The sequence below is a fragment of the Callithrix jacchus genome, chromosome 11 (assembly GCF_049354715.1).
Source record: "Callithrix jacchus isolate 240 chromosome 11, calJac240_pri, whole genome shotgun sequence".
Classification (NCBI taxonomy): Eukaryota; Metazoa; Chordata; class Mammalia; order Primates; family Cebidae; genus Callithrix; species Callithrix jacchus.
The window spans coordinates 92,599,576-92,622,719 of record NC_133512.1 but is presented as its reverse complement, the minus strand read 5'-3'; the positions used below and the strand labels follow the sequence as shown (position 1 = coordinate 92,622,719).

Sequence of the window (23,144 nt, the reverse complement as noted above, 5' to 3'; positions counted from 1 at the left end):
AGGTGATAAAAAGTTCAAGCCATTTAAGTATGGATGTATTAACGAGCTTTCTGATGGAGACTATTTTTTAACGGGTTGCTTGCAAAGCTTTTTTGGGGGGAATGGTTTCTCACGGTTGAATAACTATTTTTAAAAACTGTTTTCTGATTTTCATTTTAGGTATATTTATGTTAGCTGTTAATCCAGAAATATTTATTTTTTAATGAAGTGTGACAATTTCGAACATAAACATTGAATTTTACAGTAAATATTCTTTTAGCTATGATGATTCTACCATTAGCATTTTATTACACATACCGTTTTATCATCCCTTGGTCCCTCCACCAACGCATGTCCTGTATGGACGTCTTGGTTGTGAACTCACGACCCTGGGTCTCCAGTTTCATGGCTCTCCACATTGCGGGGTCCTCTACGTTGTTGTATAAGTCACCTTTCTAACATACAAATCTTATCATGTAAATTCTGTTTTTAAAATCTTTCAATAGGCTCCACATAGTCAGAAACCGTCCCGAAGTCCGGAATCCTGGCCCCGCCTACCTTTCCAGCCCACTGCTGGGTCAGCACCGCTCACGCAAGCCCCACATTCGACGATGTGGATCAATGTCTGCAGGGGTGTGTACTTAGCCCCTTCCCCCACTGCGACCACTCAGACGCGCCTTCCCGGGCCCCACACCCCAAAACCCCTGAGCCCTTTCGTCCACAGCAGTCTGACCACCCAGCACCCTTTCCTTTATGACACGTATGAGGACTTCGTTTCTTAACCTTGCTCACTGCTCAAAAATGGAAACTCAGACAGGAGTGCTGGGCGCTGTCCGTCCTACTCACGTCTTGTTCTCAGGGCCGCAAGGCGCAGGGGCAGTGCGGGCCGAGAGCCCACCGGAGCCCGGCGCTGCCCAGCCAGGCGCGGAGAAGGGGATGGGGGCCCGGGGACGCGGGTCTGGAGAGTTTTGGGTCGTAGGGCCTGGGGGCTCGAGGGCGCCGCACGACTGCGCGTGCACGTTAGCCCGGCGCGGGCGGCGCTCACCCCAGCTCGCGGAAGCACCCGCCTAAGTTGTGCACACCCTATCCAGCCCTCAACCCAAACCGTCGACGTCCATGACTGCAGCTCATCCAGACCCCACTTTCCAACCTACTGTCCAGGCACAGAAACCAACGTTAAGGCCCTCGGACCGTAAGCGTGGCCTTCCGTCCCCGACTCCAGGCGGAGACCGGCTGCCGTAAAGCTTCGCTCCGCCGACTGCTGCAAAGCGCCTTACGACTGAACCCGGAATCAACCTACGGCCAGCAGTCGTCGCCGCCCTGCTTCAAACGTTTGGGTTTTAGGAGCCGGGCGGAGGTGGCCGCTGTGTGTTTGCGTTGCACGCGCGCTGTCCAAAACTCGGCGGCGGCCTCAGGGCTGCTGCGGCCTCGGCGGGTGCAGTCCCCGGCGCCCGCCCGCCTCCCGGCCTCCATCATCCCAAGGTGCACCGCGGCGGGCGCGGGCCCGCGGCCATGTTGCGGTAGTTTGTTGTTTTCTTCTTGCGGAGGCAAAGCGGCAGCTGTGGCCCGCAAAGGGCCGGGCCTCGCCTCTGCCTCTTGCAGCCCCCTCCCTTCCCTGTCCTCCGCCACCCGTACCCGGGTCCGGACCAGGCACGTCGGTCCACCAGCTGGCTTGGTGGGCGAGGCTGAAGGCCGGGCCCCGCGAGTGCCATGGCGGCCGCCCTGGGAGCGGGCGGAGGAGCAGGCGCCGGAGGTACGTGGGGCTGCCAGGCTCGGGGGGCTAGGGCCGCGCCGCGGTGGGCGGGGGTGCCCGCCTGGGGGCCTGCCGGCTTAGGAGAGGACGAGGCTCTCCCGGCTCCGACTCTCTTTGTGTTCGGCCTATGGAGTTTTCTCCCCCGCCTTCCCTCCCCATTGTGATTCTCCCTTTCTCGCCCCTCCTCCCCGCTGTGCAGATCGTACTTACCTGTGAGCTTCTGTGTGTCCTCTACTTTCCAAGTCGGCCTCAAGTGTCAGGCCCATCTATGGCGTTGGCGGGCATTAAGTGCCGAAGCCGGCCTTGTGTCCTTAGAGCGAGGAGAGCGCTCCCCCACGCGACAGTGTCACTTACGGGGAGCGGGGCAGGTCGCTGCAGGGTGGGTGGTTAAGATTGTGGGCCATCCTGGCAGATTTAGATAGAGTTCAAGCCCATTACAAAAAACGTAACGAAAAGATTCATCTGTGTGAAGGAATGTGTGGCAGCAGGCCATTTTGGAAAGTGAGAATTCTTGAGAAATAGCCTCAATGAATTCCTTTTTTAAAATTAACTTGTTTGTTGCCTAATAAAAACCTGTTCGTGTTTTATCACTAGCATCTTGCAAAACTGAAAACGTGACACAAAAGGTTTAGATACTGAGTCGTTCTTTGGATAGTTTCTCTTGTTTGCAAGCATAAACACTATTGATGAAACATCTATTTCTAAAAAAATTATAGGTAACTGGCGGGGCGCGGTGGCTCACGCCTGTAACCCCAGCACTTTGGGTGGCCGAGGTGGGCGGATTACCTGAGGTCAGGAGTTCCAGACCAGCCTGGCCAACATGGCGAAACCCCATCTCTACTAAAAAATATAACAGCAACAACAAAAAGTCGGGCATCTATGGCTCGCGCCTGTAGACCCAGCTACTCAGGAGGCTGAGGCAGGAGAATCTCTTGAACCCGGGAGGCGGAGGTTGCGGTGAGCCGGGATCATGCCATCGCACTCCAGCCTGGGCTACAAAAGTGAAACTCCGTCTCAAAAAAAAAAAAAAGAAAAATTGTAGGTAAAACCACTTTCAGTTAAAATTACAAATCACTGGGGTTTTAAAAAACGTGGAGAGATACTTGAAAGTGACTTTTTAAATGATAAATTTGAAAACTTTGAAAAGATGGTAAAATATGGATAAAGAAAGCATTTGGGATTAGTTATTGAAACGTTAAAAAAAAGCAGTCTAGTGTATTCTCGAGAAGTATCTTTCAGTAAATGCTAGCAGATGGTTACATTATAATCATGCTGTTTAGGAATTTTGACCCAAATGTCAAAACGTTTGCCTGACAAAATGGAAAAACGAAACTACAGTTACTAAATGTAGGAATGTCGCTTCTTACGATTTGATTTGTTATATGCCACTTTTAGTGTAAATACAAGTTGTTTTGGGTGTTACATCTGAGACTTTGTAATTAAAATTTTAAAATATATAGCTTACCTCTCTTTCTGGGCATCAAAATTATGTGTTTTATAGCATTCCCAGAGTAATCTGAGAACTGTTGGGTCAACACTTTTAATTGGAAAGACTAAGGTGTTACTTGTATTTTTTCCCTTTTCTTTCGGTAATATACACTGGAGTTTTCTAGAGACTGAGTAACATGTGAGGACATTACACTGATGGCTAATGGAATATATACTTGTGTATTCTTCTACGTTTCTCATTTTAAATTCTAATATAGTAAATATGTCACTGAATGTAATCCACATCAACAGAGGCTTTTTGGGTCTTCAGTAATTGTGGCGCCAGAATTTTGGAGAATTGCTATTTCAGAAGAATAGGTAGGCTTTATTCATGATGCTTTGGAGTTTTTCCTTCCATTTTGTCGCAAATGCCAGAGTTTCCTTTGCTCTTCAACTCAAACCAAACTCCTTGCCAAGGTTTGTGAGTTCTGTATGACTTGGTCCCTGCCTACCACACCAAGGTGTTGTGTGATTGTTTCCCTTATCCTGGAAGTTTCATTGCATGAGCTGTACCTTCTGCCTGGACTGCTCCTGTCCTGGCTCTTGTCAGAGCTGACTCCTGATCCAGTGGGTCTCACACTCTTAAGGGAGGCTTTCATTGAGAATTGATTCTGTTTGAGGAACGGCTGTCCCTTGCTCATGTGCCTCCCTTCTCTTCATTCTGTAGCACCCTTGTTTGTTTTCTTCAGAACTTTTATCTCAATTTGTAATTTTCTTTAGTTATTTACTTGTTTTTTAAATCTGCCTCCCACAGTAGCCTGTAAGCTTCATGAGGACAAAAATACTGCCTGTTTTACCATGCATTCCATATGTTCCTGGCACAGAGCATGTGTTCAACAAACATTTGGTGAATGAATTAAAGAATGAAATGTTTTCTTTAGGAATATGAAAAATATAATTGTATCCTAAGTTAGTCATTTCCGTGTGATTTATCTGTGTAACTGATTAAATCATGTTACCTTGGAGAAGTATTTACGTTGGTAATACCTCATTGATAGCTACAGATTGCTTATTTGCAGCTCAGTTTAGCATATTGTTTAGCACAGTGGCTTTCAAACTTTTTAAAATGGTGACTACAGAAATGTGATTGACATTGTGATTTAGTACATACATAAAATAAAATTCATAAACAATACTGGTCCATACTATGTCATGCACTCTAATGTTTTCTATTTCATTGCAGTAAAATGCTGGTTGTGACCTAAATTAATTTCACAACCTGTGAAATGTTCAAGATTGTCAGTTTGAGAAACACTGGTTTCCTGTATAGTAAGTGGTTAATATTTGTTGAATAAAAATGAATCTTGGCTATCCATAATCTGGGTAGCCAAAATAGGTACCACAAAGTGTTTATAGGAGTATCTGCTTATTTTTTATTTTTATTTTTTTGAAACAAGGTCTTGCTCTGTGGCCCACACGGGAGTGCAGCGGTATGATCATGGCCACTTGCAGCCTTAGCTTCCTGGGCTCAGTGGATTCTCTCACTTCAGTCTCCTGAGTAGCTGGGACTGCAGGTGCGCACCACCATGCCTAGCTAATTTTTGTATTTTTTGTAGCAGGCTGGTCTCGAACTTGGACTCAAGTGAACTGCCCACCTCAGCCTCCCAAAGTGCAGGGATTCCATGAGCCATTATGCCCTGCCATGATAAATTTTGACGGAGTCATTTGATACTGCAGCCAAGCAGTAAGGATAGAGAAATGGAATTGCTAACCTTACTAATACCAGAGAGAATAGCGACTGTTATATATTGGAGACTGAAAACAAAAACATAAAGGCAAAAGCATGACATTTTGGGGAAGGAACGATAGTTTAATAAGTTTCAAGATCTTCCAGTGTCAGTGCTTCCTTGTAAAATATAAAAACAAAAAATCAGTACAGAAATCATAAAAACCCTCCAACCTAGTGAGTGCATTATCTCACGTTCTTGGGCCTTAGCTATTCTGATTTTATAGGTGAGGTTAAAACAGAAACGGGTGCTTGTAAATTTATTTTTCTAGTCGATTCTTAGAAATAAAAAGTTTTAATGGAAAATTTCAAACACACCCAATAGTAAAATAATGAAATCACATACCCATCACCTAGCATCAACATTTTAGCAATCTGTCTTCATCCCCCACCTCCACTTTTGTATATTTTGAACAAATTCCAGCTGGTAAAATTTTAGAGCAAGATACCTTGCTGGGATGAGTTAAGACTACATAGTAAACAGTTATCTGAATTTACAATTGAGAGTAAACTAGCCCAGAAAAGTTCAGCCACCTAACTCTTAAGACAGGGAAGTAGACTAGAATTTCAGTCTTTAGTTCAGTGTTCCTTCTGCTGTGCCAGTATGTAGTAAGGCAGGAAAGTGTGAGGCATGGTGCAAAAGGTTTCATATGAAATTGTGAAACTGAAACAAGTTTTAGTACTTCAACAGGTAAAATTTACCTGGTAGGAAATTTGTGGAGTGTTTTAATCACTAATAGTGCTGATAAATGAGATATTTTTGTACTGATAATTGTGTATGGCAATTTGATTCTTTTCCTTCAAGAAAAATTTTCACACTTACTTTCATAGCTTCAACAGAGAGTTTGAGGAATGGTGAAAGAATAGCCTCTCGTTTCAGCCATGAGTCCTTTTAACATTTCCTATAGGACAGGTGTACTAACGACAAAGTCCCTTAGGTCATATCTGGGTATACAATTTTTGAACATCAGTTGTCAGGTAAAGAATTCTTGGTTGACAGTTGTTATCTTTCAGCATTCTAAATATTTCATCCTGGCACCTTTTGGCTTCCATAGTTTCTGATGAGAAATTGACTGTTAATCTTATGAGGAATCCCTTGTACATGACATGTCAGTTCTTTCTTGGTGTGTTCAAGATTCTTTTTGTCTTTGGTTTTTCATAGTGTGAACATAATGCGTCTTGGTGTGGGTCTCTGAGTTTATCCTGCTTGGAGTGTTGAACATGTAGGTTTGTGTCTTTCACAAATTTGGAAGTTTTAAATTTTTTTCTCCACTTCTTTTTCCTGTTACTTTGTTTTCTCCTTTCTCCCATAATGCATAGATTAGTACTCTAGTGATGTCCCCTGTTTTTTAAGGTTCTGTTCATTTTTTTTCCCTGCTCCTTAGACAAGATAATTTCAGTATTTTCCTGTTTGTTCACCTGTAGCACCCGTTTGTTTTTTTCAGAACGTTTATCTCGATTTGTAATTTCCTTAATTATTTACTTGTTTTTTAAATCTGCCTCCCACATTAGCCTGTAAGCCTCATGAGAACAAAAAATGCTGCGTGTTTTACCATGCATTCCATATGTTCCTGGCACATAGAATGTGTTCAACAAATGTTTGGTGAGTGAATTAAAGAATTAAATGTTTTATTTAATGAATCTGAAAAAATATCTGTAATTGTATTCTAATTTTATGGTAGTCAATCCCACATGATTTACCTGTGTAACTTATTAAATCATGTTAACTTGATTTTTTTGAGTCCCTCAGTTTTGGGACTGCAAATTGGACATTTTAAATATTGTGACGTGGAAATTTTGGAAGTCAGAACTTTCCCTCTTTTCTGGGTTTGCTGTTTCTTGTTACGGGCTTCAGTTGTCTGTTTTTTTTTAATGACTTGCCAAATGAAAAGAGACTCTACTTCTTGTCTCTCGTGGTCACTGATGTCTCAGTTGCGTTATTTCATTGCCCAGCCAGTGATCTGATGGAGATTTCCTTAAATGGCGGGAGCTGTAAAGAAAACAAAACAAAAAAAAACAGAAACCTCCTGTTTTTACGGATTGCTTCGAGCTGAGGTTGCTTCATTGCTTATCCAGGCCACCTGTAACACCACCTTAGCCTTACAGGTATAGCTTCACCTTCTGCATATGCAGAGCTCAAAGATCAGCCAGAGGTGGAAATGTAGGGTTCTTTAAGGTTGCTTTCTGAGCATGTGCCCAGCCTTCAGTATGTGCATGGTCCTCCAGATTTCCTAGTATACCTGGGACCCCTCAGTGCTCTCATTCCTTCATATATTTTTGTGTTTTCCTCCCTAGCCTCTTCTTTCCCAGGCTTTTCAGTTTGTGTGTTGCTTACCCTGCCCGTCATCCCTTGCCAGGTGACTCTGGTTAGTGGATGTTTTTAAATGCTTTTGACAAGCATTGCCTGGGATGCTGCTCTAGCCCTGAGAGAGTTCTGAGGGGGTGATCTCTGAGCTGATTCCTCAGAGAACCACCAGACAGGTCATAGTTCACAATCACAGTTTTTTTGAGGACAGGTTTTTATGGAGCCCTTTAGCATCCCTGCACCAGGAACGCTGACCGCCATCCCCACTGCTGCTTCTGAGTTGCGAAATGCTTTCTCTACATCTGTTGAGGTGATTATGTGTTCTTCCCCTGTTCTTTAGTCTCTTAATATATTGATAGATTTCTAGTGCTGGACTAAGCATACATTCTTGGGTTCAAAATCTTGATCGGCCGGGCACACTGGCTCACACCTGTTGATCCCAGCACTTTGGGAGGCCGAGGCGGGTGAATCATGAGATCAGGAGTTCGAGACCAGCCTGGCCAATATGGTGAAACCCTGTCTCTACTAAAAACATACAAAAATTAGCCGGGCATGGTGGTGTTTACCTGTAGTCCCAGCTACTCAGGAGGCTGAGGCAGAAGAATCGCTTGAACTTGGGAGGTGGAGGTTAGAGCCAGCCAGGATCGTGCCACTGCAACTCCAGCCTGGGTGACAGAGCAAGGCTTTGCCTCAAAAAATAAAAAAAATCTTGATCTGCACATTTTGTTCTTTTTAAGATACTGTTGGATTTCATTTTAGGATTTATCTTTGATCATAAAGAAGACTGGCTTATAGTTCTTCTTTGGTATCTGTGTACATTTGTGCTATCACATTATTTATGACATGTTTTGTGGAATCAGTTGTGACATTTTCTCGGACGGTGTTAAAATCTCTTATTGACCGTTGGGAGAACTCTTGTCTTCAGAGCCATTTTGGGTCTGGTTCCTTTTAAAAAAGTTATCTTTTCAATTTTCTGTATTATTATTATTGATTTATTTAGTTTTGTAAGATGGAAAGTCAATTATAATCATTTAAGTTTTTTAGAAAAATTATTCTTTATGCTATTTCCAAATTGATATAGTTATGTGTCTTTATGCTATTTCCAAATTGATATAGTTAAGCAGTGCCACAACTTCTTTTTTTTGTTGTTGTTTTGTTTTGAGACAGAGTCTTGCTCTGTTGCCCAGGTTGGAGTGCAGTGGTGTGATCTTGGCTCACTGCAACTTCTGCCTCTCAGGTTCAAGCGATTCTCCTGTCTTAGCCTCCCGAGTAGCTGGGATTACAGCATGTGCCACCATGCCTGACTAATTTTTGTATTTTTAGTAGAGACAGGTTTGCCATGTTGGCCAGGTTGGTCTCAAACTCCTGACCTCAGGTGATGCCTGCCTGGGCCTCCCAAAGTGCTGGGATTACAAGTGTAAGCCACTGCCTGGCCCACAGCTTCTTAAGAGTGTGTATGTTGGAGGTAAATTTTTTGAGACTTGTGTGTCTTAAGGAATTTTTAATTTTCACAACTTGATTGGTGGTTTGGTTGGGCCCACAATTTTAGATTTGAATTCCTTTTTGTAAGATTTTTGGCAGTATTGCTATGTTTTCTGGCATCTAGATCTGCTCTTGAGAAGTCTGAGAACATTGTAATTCCTAATTATTTTTATGTGAACTTTCTTTCTGGAAGTTTTTAACAACACTTTCTTCCTTTTCTTCGACATTTCTTCCCTTAATCTCAGCCATTTAGAAGGCTTAATTTTTAAAAAAGAAGGTCTAGGCCCAGAGGCGGAGGTTGCAGTGAGCCAGGATCGCACCACTACACTCCAGCCTGGGCAACAGAGGGAAACTCCGTCTCAGGAAAAAAAAAAAAGGAGGGTCTAGGTTCTTGAGAAAAGAAATGAGTGTCAGTTCCTGTAGATTTTAAGTCATGATGGGAACATCCAGTTGGCTGAGCTCAGCTCACTTGCCCTCTTCCTGGCTACCCAGGTTGATAGAGCAAGCCTTTCCAATTTCCATGATAGGAGGGGCAGCTCTGTTTTGCAGCAGGCAGGTCTCCTATTATTATGATTGATTTTTAAACCCTGAATGAAGAAAGTCCCTTGAAAGACAAATGACCAGTGAGCACTACACTTCATCAACAAAATAAAAAGTTCATTTTGGGAGAACCCGTCCTGGGGCCCATGCAACCTAAGAGGTTTTTGAAACAGTAATTAAAAATTATTTCTAAAGGAACATGGTGTAGGAACTCTTTTTGAAAATTTGGCTTTGGTTACTCAGAATTGAGTAGTTATACTATAAAACTCATATGTTCACTTTGAAAGTTATTGAAACATTACCTGATTTCTGGTTAATATTTAAATAAAGGATCTGGATTTTCTCGTCTATAAAATAAGCAATTTTGATTATTCGTGGTTTAGAATAGGAACGTACTATACGTGAGTGTGACGTTGAGGAAGAAGAAGGTTAAGAACCTCTGGAATACAAAGGTCAGCAAACTTTTTCTGTGAAGGGCTAAATAGTAAATATTTTAGGCTTTACGGGGCATATGAGTTTTATTGGAAGCGCTCAGCTTTGCCCTTCAGCTTGAAAGCAGCCATGGACAATGTATGCCTGAATTGGAATAGCTGTATTCCATTAAAAGCTTGTTTACATAGATGGGTGGTAGCTAAATTTGAGCAAAAACAAGTGGTAGGGCCTACTTGGCCCATGGGCTTCGGTTTGTTGACCCTTATGTTAGATAATTGCCAGAACCCTATCCCAAGCTAATGGTCTGTGTGGTGTCTAATCCAAGTCCAGGATTCTGGAAAAGAAGAAGAAATAGAATGGGAAGTAAAGGTTTGTGTTAACTAGATATCTAATCGCTGCATGATAGAGAATTCTAGAAATTCTAGTAGGTAACTTCAGTCTTGAAGGAAACTTGATTCTTCTATAGAAATAGAATGTCTGCTACAGTGTTTTGCCTGTAGAAGGAGGTTTTCCAGGTAAGGAGGGTGTTGACCTCTCTTGTTTTCTGGGTTAGTCTTTTACCCCTTGGCTTCCATGGATATGCTGTTCTTCCTTGAAAGTTCTTGACTAATGTGGATACATGTTTTTCTTGGTTCTGTTCAGATTGCTATGAACTGGCACTTGAAAAAGGATTTGTCTGTGTTCTAAAGGAAAACAGAGAGAAATGACACAGCATAAATGAAGAATACAAACAGGCTCTACAGGGTTCTTGTGTTAGCTTGTCCTGTAGGGTTTTGAGGCCTTACATCACTTAGCATGTCTTCAGGGTTCATCGCTGTTGTAGCATGTGTCAGAATTTTCTGTTTAAGGCTAAATAATATTCCATTATTAAACCCCATATGTCTTTGAATAGACGCTTGAGTTGCTTCCCTCTTTTGGTTATTGTAAATAATACTATTAATACCTCTTCCAAGTGCCTTCTTTCAGTTCTTTTGAGTGTACACCCAGAAATGGAATTGCCACACCAGTCATTGGATTTAAGGGCCAGTCTAATCCAGAATGACCTCATCTTAACTAACTACATTTGCATAGACTCTATTTCTAAATAAGGCCACATTCTGAGGTTCTGGTGCACATGTCCTTTTGGGGGATGCTGTGGTCTGAGAAAAAATGACTATTTGGTTCTTGTTCCTGGTTCCCTGGGCAGAGCTTCCGAAACCCTTTAAATTTACTATATTTTCTATGCTAATGAGATGACTTATAGTGTGGGGTAGGAGCCCTAGCTTTGGGAGGGAGGCTTGCCAGCCAAACGAACCCCACATTAAGAGGGTTAGAACGTTCAGGGTCATCCCCACTGGAGGGGAAGAAGGACTGGAGATTGGGTTGTAATCATTAGTCAGTGATTTTATCATCCGGTTTAGGGAGTGTCTGAATTGGTGAGCACCTCCTTGTGCTAGGAGGGTGCCGCATCCTGACTTTACAGACCTTTCCCTGCCCACGTCTTCATCTGGCTCTCCATTTGTATTCTTTATGATAAATTGTGATAGTAAGTATAGTGTTTTGCTGAGCCCTGTGGATTGTTCTCGTAATAGCAAAATGCGATGAGGTGTGATAGAATTTTAGTCTTCAGCCAGGGAGAAGTGTAAGTAGAGCCTGGGCACCTTGTTGCAGTTGGCATCTGAAGTGGGGCAGTCTTGTGAAACAGCCCTAAACCTGTGGGGCCTGCCGTACTCCAGATGTTTAGTGTTAGGATTGAATGGAGTTGCTGGTGTTGCAGTATGACTGTTCAGGTTAGTACAGTCAGCAAGTCAGACTTGTAAAAAGTATTGCAAAAGATGGCTGAGTGAAGTCTAATAACAGAAATGTAGCATTAGAAAAACCAAACTCATTAATTTCTACCCCACCCTCCAACCAGCACATATGTCCATCAATCCACCTACTGCTAGTATTCCAGATTAAAAATACTGATGTTTCATTGAATTCTTCCTTGTTGCATTCAGTTAGTCAACGTGCCTTGGAATTTCTGAATGGACAGTTTCTAGTTCATGCATTTGTCTTGCTCTCTCCTCCGTCTTCGCTGTGATGCTAACCAGTTTTTTTCCTTAATGTTTGGTTTGTAGTTATTTTATTTTACCAGTTTATGTTTCATCAGTTAATTAGTCCTTGCTTCTTGCTACTAGATTACCCTTATAAACTGAGGTTGTGTTGCATATGATGCTTTTCTAGTAATGTCCCAAATCTTGACCACCTTCTCTTTCTGACTGCCTGTCTCTTCAAATGTGCTTTCAGCCTACCTGAACTCCTCGCTGTGCCCTAGGCTTTTCCCGTACTTCTTGCCCTCTGTGCTGTTACTTCCCTGGAATGCCCATCTGCTTGACAAAAATCTAGTCATTCCCAGCGTTCATCTCAGCTACTACCTAGCGTGTCATGCCAGACTTGATTTTCCCCAGCCCTAATCGTGTTTTTTTTTTTTTTTGAAATCTTTGCTTGAATTTTAGGGGCATTTCATTAATTTATTTGCTTTTTTGCTGATAAATTTACACATGAAATTTAATACTTCATTAAAAATGTCATATATTGTCCTGTATAAGTAATTTTGTCTGTCCACACATTATATGTTCAAACGTGTGCGTAGGTAGAACATTGTGGTGATGTTCTCCTAGTTTTACTGTTGTTCTTATCAGAAATTTGGGCTGATTTTCATGCCTTTGTACTTTTAGGTATTGCAGTAATATTTCATAATGATCATGTATTAGTCTAGTGTAGACGGCCAAGCTGTTGTCCTCATAAAATAAATGATTTTTAAAAGTTTAAGGGAGAAAGAAGACCATAAATCCATGATTAAATGTATGGATAACTATCCTTATAGCGATTTGGCGTATATCTTTCTGGGCACATGTGTACACATATATTTTACAAACACTGTGGCCATAACATTGTATGGCGTTGGGGAATCCCCCCACCATTATATTATTGGGGATATTTTTTCACTTCAGGAAACATAGTTTGACTTTAAAATTCTTTTTGCTGCCTAATATGTAACTACATGACTGTACTTTTATTTGACCTCTCTTCTCTGCTTTTTTTGTTTGGGCATTTGGTTTATTTTTACTTTTTTTCCTGTTACGAAAACACTTCTTGATGAACATCCTTGTACATATTGCCTTTGTTCGCTAAATGGTGAAAAGCGTCTCTCAACGTCTGGGGGGTTCCCAGGACTATTTCAGAGTGTCTGTGAAGTGAAGCTGTTTTCATCATGGTATTAAGGCTATCTGCTTTTTTTTTTTACTGCGCTGACATTTGCATTAATGTTGCAAAAGTAATGGTGGGTAAATTCTCTGGTGCCTTAACATGAATTAAGGCAGTGGCAGTTATTAATTTTATTAAATCTTGATCCCAGAGTGTACTTAAAAAATATTTGTGACTGTAGGAAATATATGCATAAAGGACATCTCTTACTGAAGTGTAACAGTTGTCTTCAGGAAAGGTACCTGTCCAGCTGACACGGTAGTGTGCACCTGTCTGTATTCTCAGCTAATTTGGAGGCTGAGGCAGAAGGATCATTTGAACCCAGGAGTTCCAGTCCAGTCTGGGTAACATTGCAAGACCCCATCTCTTAAAAAACTAAAAAAAAAATAAAAAAATAAAAAAGGTACTGGTTCAGTTTAATTGTGAGCTGAGCTAGCTTTTTATTCTTCTGTAGAATAACATTTTTACTTGAAAGGGCAAGTGACAGACTGTGGTTATTCAGAGCTTAGTGCTTGGAAGATAAATTCTTGAAAATGAAGTAAGCCTGTCACTTCAAGTGAAACTGGACATTATTTGTTGCCAATGATAAAATGTAAGTTTTCAGACAAAAATGAGAATTTTGGAATGCTTACAATTGATATTGTGAGCTTGAAACCTTCCCAGCACTTGAAGACTTTCCTGATGAGATTGCTGATGTTATTAACCAGTGCGATTTTGTATATTGAGTAATGAAACATGTTTGCATTTGAAGTACAGCATAAATCAGGGAACCAGCATTTTCAGAATGACCATTGCATGGTGGTACAAGATTATGGTTAAAGATCCAGGAACTGTGCAAGACACGCGGACTTTAACATAAGATGATGTGAAATGTTCATTGCCATGGCTTCAGATTGCAGCCAATCTTTAAGAAACGGACACTGTTGAGTATTAGTGTACTATCAAAGAAGAATACCTAAAATTGTTTGAAAAGATGGAGTACTTCTCCTTTTTACAACTACAAGTGAATCTGGAGTCAGATTTCTTTCATGTGTTTTAGTCAAAAAGATGTATCACAGGAGATTCAATGCAAAAGCAGATAGAAGAATTCAGCTATTTTCTACAAAATTAGGCACTAGAGAGTTTTGGAAAATTATAAAAAAATATTTGTTTTATAGACTTTTTCCCACTAAAATACGTTGCATTAACATGTAATACTGGCTTAAGTTTTACTCTGACTATTCTCTTTAAAATTATAGTCAGCCCAGTTTGTACCAGCTGACCCTCACCTCATTTCCCATCTTTACCCTCTTGCTGTAGTCTCTTCCAATAAAGGCCTTAAGTTACATACCATATATTAGTTTATTGGGATTACTGTTTGTCTTTTCTTTCTAGAATGTAACCTATACAGGGTGGAGTGTTTTTGTGTGTGTCTTGTATGTGAGTTGTCTATAACAGTGCCTGGCATATATTATGTGGTCGAGTGAAGGATACAGGCTTCATGACCCTTCAGTCTGTTCATATGCTCTGCTTATCTTGTACTCTTGATTTTGGAATTATCTCAGTAGCCACTTTTTTTTTTTTTTTAGCTATTTTATGGTGTCTCTCCTTTGGGAAAATACTTATTATTTTTGATGATCCTGGCCTCTAATTTTAACTTTTGTGGAGTTAACGCTGAAATTTCCAGAAAGTGCTATGTGGCACTTTGGCAGTTAAATTTCCTTCTGGAGTACCTGTGCTGACGCACAGTGTTAGATGAATACAGGGATTCCTAACCCTAGCTGTCCATCAGAATTAGTGGGAGCTTTAAAAAGCAAAAAGAGGCCACTGAGCTGGGCGCAGTGGCTCACATCTGTAATCCCAGCACTTTGGGAGTCCGAGGCGGGTGGATCACGAGATCAAGAGATCGAGACCATCCTGGCCAACATGGTGAAACCCCGTCTCTACTAAAAATACAGAAATTAGCTGGGCATGGTGGCGCACGCCTGTAGTCCCAGCTACTCGGGAGGCTGAGGCAGGAGAATTGCTTGAACTCGGGAGGCGGAGGTTGCTGAGAGTTGGAGTTGAGCTGAGATCGTGCCACTGCACTCCAGCCTGGCGCCTGGCGACGGAGCAAAACTCTGTCTCAAAAAAAAGAAAAAAAAAAAAAAAGCCCGCTGAATCAAAAATCAGTGAGGAGGCCAAGCATTATATACTTGTTAACAAGGTTTCTAGGTGATTGTTATTAGCTAGCCTTGCAAAAAGATGTTCTGGCTTCAGCAGAATTGGATGCTCTTCCCCAGCTCCTCTGATTTCTTCTTTTGGTTTCACTGTTTTGTCCAAGCTGGAGTGCAGTGGCCATGCGCAGATTTGAGCATGGCACACCACAGCTTCAAATTTCTGACCCCAAGCAATCTTCCTTCTAAGGCTCCCAGGTAGCTAGGGCAACTGGCTCCAGCCACTGCACCCGGTGGATGCTCTAATTAATTAGCAATGTCTTCCATGGATGATTGTGATTAAGTACTAATTCCTTCACTGTGTTCCAATGAGAAAAAAGCCACAAGCTATCTGTTTAGCTGATAAAATATTGGGACTTTGCTTATGTTTTCATGGATAGGGAATGCTCCTTGTTTTCATGAAGTATGACTTCCGATGTTTTTAAATTCATTAGGAACTATTTTATGGCCTAACATATATCAGGGACAGTGCACCCTGTACATTTAAAAATAATGTGTATTTTGTCCTTGTTGGTCCAAGTACCCTGTATTTATCTGTTAGGTCTAGTTGATTTCTAGTATTTGAGTCCTCTGTATCCTTATCTTTTACCTAGATTTCGTATTTGTTACTGAGAGTAGGGTGTTGAATTCTCTAAGTATTCATGTAGCTCAGTCTCTTTCTCTCTTCATTTTCGTCAGTGTTTGCTACATCAGTTTTGGTGTCTGTTTCAGTGCATGCATATTTATAATTGTTGTATCTTGATGAATTGACCCTTTGGTCGGTATACAGTATTCTTTCTTTTTGAAACAGTTTTGGCTTTAAAAATCGATTTTATCTGATATTAGTGTAGCTGTACCAGCTGCCTTTTGGTTAGTATTTGCATGCAATATCTTTTCCCATCCTTTCACTTTATTAGTGTCTTTGGGTCTACAGTGAGTCTCTGATAGACAGCATATAGTTGGATGTTTGTTTGTTTTTAACCCACTCTGCCAATCTGTGATGTGACAGAAGATAGTCAAGTGGGAAGTGCCAGATGCTGATCCTTCCAGTGAAACAGCTGTTGACCTGGCAAGAACCGTTTGAAGCAACCTTTTTTGAAACTTTAGAACCTAACATTGGTTTTCATCACTGATGGGCTGGTACAGAGGCTCTATCTGTTATTTTCATCTCCTCCGCTGAAGCAATTTCTCCTTCTGCTTTGCTCATTTTTCCTTTTTATTAGATGTATGCATTTAAAGAAATCTACCAGGTCACTAGTTGATGAGGGAGATAACAGCAGAGAGACCTCAGTGACCACACTTAAGGAGGAATATAATAACTAGTGGTTTTAAAAAGCCATTAAACAAATGGGCAGCAACCTTCATTGAGTAACAGCAGCAGCTCTGGGGAAGGAGAATCTGGTTTCTAGAGTGACTGCATTGCAATGTACAACATATTCAGTTTTATTTTTTATTTTTTGAGAAAGTTTTGCTCTTGTTGCCCAGGTTGGAGTGCAGCAGTACAATCTTGGTGCACTGCAACCTCTGCCTTCTGGGTTTAAGCAGTTCTCCTGCATCAGCCTCCCTATCTATGAGTAGCTGGGATTATAGGTGCACACCACCACGCCTGGCTAATTTTTTGTGTTTTTAGTAGAGACGGAGTTTCACCATGTTGGCCAGGCTGGTCATGAACTCCTGACCTTCTTAGGTGATCTGCCTGCCTGAACCTCCCAAAGTGCTGGGATTACAGGCATGAGCCACCGTGCCCAGCAAAATATCCAGTTGTAAATAAAAAATTACAGTGTATACAAAGAAGCCTGAAAGTATGGCCTATTCACAGGGAAAAAAAAACCGCCCGCAAGGATGCCTAGACATTAGATTTACTTGACAGATGCTTTAACCTTCTTAAGTATGCTTAAAGTGCTTTAGGAAACTATGAACCAAAAAACTAAGGGAAGTCTGGAGAATGCCACATGAAGATGTGGAGAGTATTAATAAGGAGAAATTATTAGAAGGAAACAACTGGAACTGAAAAGTACAGTAGCTGAAGTAAACTCTTTAGAGGGAATCAGTAGCAGATTTGAGCAAGCAGAAGAATCAGCAAATTTGAAGTTCAGTTGAGATGATCCAGTTGGAAGAGCAGAACGATGAAACAGTGTGTAAAAATGAACAGAGCCTAAAGGACCTATGGGACACCACCAAGTGTACTTATATACATGTAGGAGACCCAAGAGAGAAGAGCCTAAGGACCTATGAGACACCACCAAGTGTACTTATATACATGTAGGAGACCCAAGAGAGAAGAGCCTAAAGGACTTAATGGGACACCACCAAGTATACTTATATACATGTAGGAGACCCAAGAGAGAAGAGCCTAAAGGACCTATGGGACACCACCAAGTGTACTTATATACATGTAGGAGACCCAAGAGAGAAGAGCCTAAAGGACACCACCAAGTGTACTTATATACATGTAGGAGACCCAAGAGAGAAGAGAGCAGGAAATGGACAGAAAAAAAAATAGAGGAAATAATGGCTGAAAATTACCAAATTCATATACAAATATATAGACAAGTATACCACAAACTGGATATGTTAAAACAACAGAAATTTTTTCACAGGTCAGGAGACCAGAAGTCCCTTTTAAGGTGCCAGCAGAGCCACACTCCTGTGAAGCCTCTAGGGGAGAATCCTTTGCTTCTTCCAGCTTTTGATGGCTTCTGGCATTCCTTGGCTTATGGCAACATAACTCAAGTCTTTGGCTTCACATGACCTTGCTCCTCTGTGTGTGTCTGTTTGTCCTGAAATCTCCCTCCTTATGTAGACCCCAGTCATCATTGAGTTTAGTGCCCTGTTTAATATCCAGTGTGATCTCATCTTAACTCGATTACATCTGTAAATATCTTTTTAAGTTTTAGAGACAGAGCAGGGTCTTGCTCTGTTGCCCAGGCTAGACTGCAGTGACTCGGTCATAGCTGACTGCAGCCTCCGCTTCCTGGGCTCGCAATCCTCCCACCGCAACCTCCTGGATGGCTGAGACTACAGGTGTGCACCACCACACCCAGCTAATTTTTATAGTTTTTTGTAGAGATAGAGGATCCGGATATATTGCCCAGGCTGGTTTTGAACTCTTGGCCTCAAGTGACTCTACCTTAGCTTCCCAAAGTGTTGGGAGTACAGGCATGAGTCACTATGCTCGGCCTCGTTTCTTAATAAAATCACATTCACAGGTGGCACAAGGAAGGGTAAGACTTAAGCATGTTTTGGGGGGCACATAGTTCAACCAGTTACAGCAATTCTGCTAGCAACAAATTTCTTCCAGTTTTGTTTATCTATGGATGTCTTTATTTCACCTTAATTTTTGAAAGATCATGTTGGTGAATTTAGGACTCTCTCTCTGAGCATTTTGAATAGGTCATCTTATTGCCTCTGGCTGCTTCTGTTTTGATGAGAATTAACTATTGCAGTTCCATTGTAGGTAATGAGTCATTTTGGTCTTGGTGCTTTCAAGGTTTTTCCTGTGTCTGGTTTTGGAACATTTTGACTATGTTGTGTGTTTTGTGGATCACTGAGTTTATTCTCATTTGAGTTTGTTGAGTTCTCTGGATGTATCATAAATAGTTTCCAGTACATTTTGGAAGTTTTCGGCCATTACTTCTTTGAGTATTTTTTTTTCCTACTCCTGTGCATCCTCTACTTCTGGTGCTCCCATTACATGTGTATTGTTGTGTCTCCTGATGGCCCCAAATTTCTTTGAGGCTATGTTCAGTTTTTATTTTCTTCTGTTCTTTGGATTATGTCCTCTCTGTTGATCTGTTTTCAAGTTTACTAATTCTTCTTCCAGTTCACATCTATCGAGCCCGTCTAATGAATTCATTTCAATTATTTTTCCATTTTAGAATTTCTATTTGGTTTTTAAAAATAATTTGTCGTTTCGTGTGTGTGTGTGTGTGTATTTTTTTTTTTTTTGATGGAGTCTCGCTCTGTGGCCCAGGCTGGAGTGCAGTGGTGTGATCTCAGCTCACTGCAACCTCTGCCTCCTGGGCTCAAGTGATTCTCTTGCCTCAGCCTCCTGAATAGCTGGAATTACTGGCGTATGCCATCACATCTAACTAATTTTTATATTTTTAGTAGAGACAGGGTTTTATCATGTTGGTCAGGCTGGTCTTGAACTCCTGACCTCAAATAATCCACCTGCCTTGGCCCCCCAAAGTGCTGAGATTACAGGTGTGACCACTGCGCCTGGCCTCTATGTTCTTTATTTGACCTGACACTGTCGTCATATTTTTTTTTTTTTGTTTTTTTGATCATGGTTTCATTTGATTCTTAGAATGTATTTATAATGGCTACTTAAAGATCCTTTTCTATTAAATCTGTTGCCTGGTCCTCTCACATGCAGTTTTAGTTGCCAGCTTTTTGTTGTTGTTGGATTATAGGTTATAGTTTCTTGTTTCTTCGACCTCTTGTAATTTTTTTGTTGAAATCTGGACATTTTAGATAATACGTTGTGTCAACTCTGGGTGCTGGTCTTCCTACTCTCACAACCCTGGGCTTATTACTGTTATTTGCTTCTTTACTCCTTGTTGCCTGATTGGGTTATTTTAATGAAGTGTTCACCCCTCCCCTGAAGCTTCTGAAGCTGCTTCATGGTGACCACTGCCTTCGGCATACCCAGTTACCTTGGGGTGATTGTCATGGCTTTGACTGTCTTCCATAATGCCCAGGGGCATAAATTGCTTTATAGATTGAGCCAAACACATTCAGGCTCCTTTGAATGAATAGTGTTCATGGTTAGTGTTTGAGATTTGTTCTGACCCAAGTGGAGGCCCTCCCCACCTGCCTGTGTCTCCATTTCTCTCCAACACAGCAGCTCATCTACATTCTGACTGTATCTCCAGATGCTTTTACCACTGTCTTCCCAATTAGAACCCTCATCAGAACCCTCCCTCACTGTTTTTGGGAGCATTCTTTGGCTTGAAGTCAGTTTCTTTGGAGAGTTTTGGAGTACTTTGTTCTAAATGTCTGCTCCCTCACCTGTCACCTGTCTGAGTCACAGCACTTGTGCTATGGGTGTGGACAGTGGTGTATTGTAACCCTTGCTTTAGAAGCTGAGTGCCTGGGAACTGGGAGAAAGCAGCAGCCTCAAGTGTCTTCAACTTGACTTTCTTGGTGTGGGATCCCCATACCTTGATGCAGGGCAGGGGTTCTCTGGGCCCAGCAGTGTCTGTCTCATGAATAGGACCTGAGTGGAAGAAAGCCCCCACGTCTCACTCACACTCACCGAGAACTCAGCCTCAACAGCAGGTAGATGGGGGTGGGATGAGAAATGCAGAGGTCCTTTTCCTCCCCCTGGAAGTTGGGTGTGGAAGGCATCCTGTGTTCTTGACTGCACTGCTCTTGAGTGGAGTCTTAGTGTTACTGAGTTTTGAGGATGAGGAGGGGATGCGTCTTGGTTCAAAACCCATTCTTGCCAAATTTTGGTAGATTTCTGGAATAAGTATGTTTTCATTTGTTGTATGTCCTTAGAATTATTTTTAGAGACTTTAAGTGGTTATTTTATAAAACAGTTTTCACGAGGCTTACAGGGAGAGGACCAGTGGAGCTCCTCATTCTGTCATATTGGAAGTGGAATTTCTCGTGGCTACTAATTCTTTAATGTCTTTCAGTCTTGGATCTTTTTTTTTTTAAGTACGTATTCTGTTTGGTAGTTGTATTAGGCTGTTCACACCTGGCTGTAAAGAAATACTGGAGACTGGGTAATTTATAAAGAAGAGGTTTAATTGGTTCATGGTTCTGTAGGCTGTACAAGCGTGGTGTCAGTGTCCACTCAGTTTCTGGGGAGGCCTCAGGGAGCTTTTACTCATGGTGGAACACCAAGCCAGAGCAGGCACTTAATCTCACATGGCAAAAGAAGGAGCAAGAGAGTGAGTGGAGGTGGGTAGGGGTTCCACACTTTACAACAACCAGCTCTCCAGAGAGGTGCCTGGCTATGGTGAGTTCAGCGCCAAACAATGTGGGATCTCCCCCGGGACCCAAACGCCTCCCATCAGGCCCCACCTCCAACATTGGGGATTACAATTCAACATGAGATTTGGCAAGGACGTATATTCAAACTATATCAGTAGTGTTTGGTAAGAGGAGATATATTACTTTGGTAGAACTTTATTGATTAATTTCCAGCTCCAGGAGGCTGGCAAAATTCCTGAGGCTTTACAGGTATTTATACTATCTGGCCCTCCCTACCCCAACCACCTGCCCCTAGGTAGATTCTTTCTGGGGAGAGAGAGCTATGTGGTGCTGTCTCTCAGACCTCTTTGCTTGTATATATATCTGCAATGAAAACCTTTAATTTCAGTTCTTTACTAGGAATAATGATGACTTTGTCAGGTGCCACCCATTTGTCAGTTCTTGTATTTTACTATACGTTGTCAGTGTAATGTCCCAGCAAATTTGTGAAGTAGATAATGACTTCGTTTTACGGAGGAGAGACAGGCCTCTGAAGGGCTGTGCTCGTAAGTGCTCTTTCTGCACTGTCCATCTCAGTAGCCACTCACCACAGATGGCACCAAGCACTTGGAATGTGGCTTGTCCACATTGAGATGCGAGATGTGCTGTGTGTGCAAAATAAGCACTTAGCATGGAAAAAATGTAAAACATGCTGTTAATATTTTCTGTACTGATTATACACTATGATTTTACATACACACACACACACACACACACACACACACATTTTTTTTTTGAGACAGAGTCTTTCCCCAGGCAGTGGATCCGTGAGATCTTGGCTCAGTGCAACTTTCACCTCCTGGGTTCAAGCGATTCTTGTGCCTCAGCCTCCCAAGTAGCTAGGACTATGGACACACACCTCCATGCCTGGTGGCGAATTTATTTTTGTATTTTTCAGTAGAGAAGAGGTTTTGCTGTGTTGGCCAGGCTGGTCTCAAACTCCTGACCTCAAATCACCCACCTGCCTCTGCCTCCCAAAATGGTGGGATTACAGGTGTGAGCCACTGCACCTGGCCATATATACTATGATATGATAATATGATAACTATGATAATATTTGGGATATACTGTGTAAGATATTTCATCTGTTTCTCTTGACCTTTTAAAAATGTGACTACTAGAAGGCCTGGAATTAGGTGTGTGCTTATATTTTTTTTGCTCGGCACTTCTCTGCATTATCTGTATTTTGCTTAAATAGAATCTTAGCTTTCCATGATTTGGAAAAGTGTGACAATTAGAAAAAGTGTTATAAAAGTCTCTAACTTTTAGCATATCACATTTTTTTTCTTTCATGCAGTAAAAAAAACACTCAAAACCCATTTTATAAAGAAAACGCACAGTTTTACTCACAGTTATGATTTTTTTTTTTAAACTATTTCTTGTCTCCCCCCCCCCCCCCCCCCACTCTGCCAAATACTAACCCTGTGTTTTGGGAGGATTCATTTAATCTCTCTGAGCCTCAGTTTCAAAAAAAAAAAAAAAACTGTTCCATTAGTCATTTTTCATGCCTAATAATGTTCAGTAAGTTGGTTTTCTTGGATAACTTTGTTTTTTAAAAGGTGTTTCATTATTAAAAATGGCTAAGTGTTTATGATAGTTATATGTGAAACTTTTGTAATTTAAAATGTCAAGTCAGGAAATCTTAAAAAAATTGTTTTAGTGTTCAGATTATTTGCATTGTGTCTGTTTTAACTCAGTAAAACTGATTTCAATGGACTCTTCTCGTAGATGAGGACTTTGATCAGTTTGATAAGCCTGGTGCGGAACGGTCCTGGAGAAGAAGAGCTGCTGATGAGGACTGGGACAGGTACGTATACCGTATGCTTCACCTGAGTGCCTGTGCCCATTTCTCTGATTCTGATGCTTGGCTCCAGAGAGATCCTTACTGAACACAGCACCTTGACTACCTGAAGCTCTCTCTTGAGTGGGGCCATCCCTCCTGGGCTAAAGTGAAGCTTCTCCATGCAGAAGGCTGCAGTGGGCTCCTATTCCAGGCCCGTGTTGTATGCAGGGCTGCCAACAGAACAGAACGTAGGTCTGCTTTTCGCTTTT

General features: G+C 41.7%; 2 protein-coding genes across 20 annotated transcripts in view; one reads left to right on the top strand and one right to left on the bottom strand.

The window, feature by feature from the left end:
• CNPY1 (canopy FGF signaling regulator 1) overlaps positions 1 to 2,074 on the bottom strand; it is a 130,154-nt gene extending 128,080 nt beyond the window's left edge. For 2 of the 8 annotated variants that reach the window (XM_035254283.3, XM_035254289.3), the window contains exon 1: positions 1,943 to 2,074. The gene's annotated coding sequence lies outside the window, so the exon portion shown is untranslated. Of the gene's footprint in view, positions 1 to 297; positions 435 to 537; positions 1,215 to 1,942 lie in introns of those variants that run through there. The other 6 variants (XR_004728114.3, XR_004728115.3, XR_013524126.1 and 3 more) reach the window with 6 other exon arrangements.
• The window catches only part of RBM33 (RNA binding motif protein 33), a 137,378-nt gene continuing 115,707 nt past the window's right edge, over positions 1,474 to 23,144 (top strand). For 7 of the 12 annotated variants that reach the window (XM_035254282.3, XM_035254279.3, XM_035254278.3 and 4 more), the window contains exons 1-2: positions 1,474 to 1,732; positions 22,821 to 22,899. In XM_035254282.3, coding sequence (XP_035110173.1) covers positions 1,690 to 1,732; positions 22,821 to 22,899 — 122 coding nt within the window. In that variant the 5' untranslated portion in view covers positions 1,474 to 1,689. The remainder of the gene's footprint in view (positions 1,733 to 22,820; positions 22,900 to 23,144) is intronic. The other 5 variants (XM_078343371.1, XM_078343370.1, XM_078343369.1 and 2 more) reach the window with 1 other exon arrangement.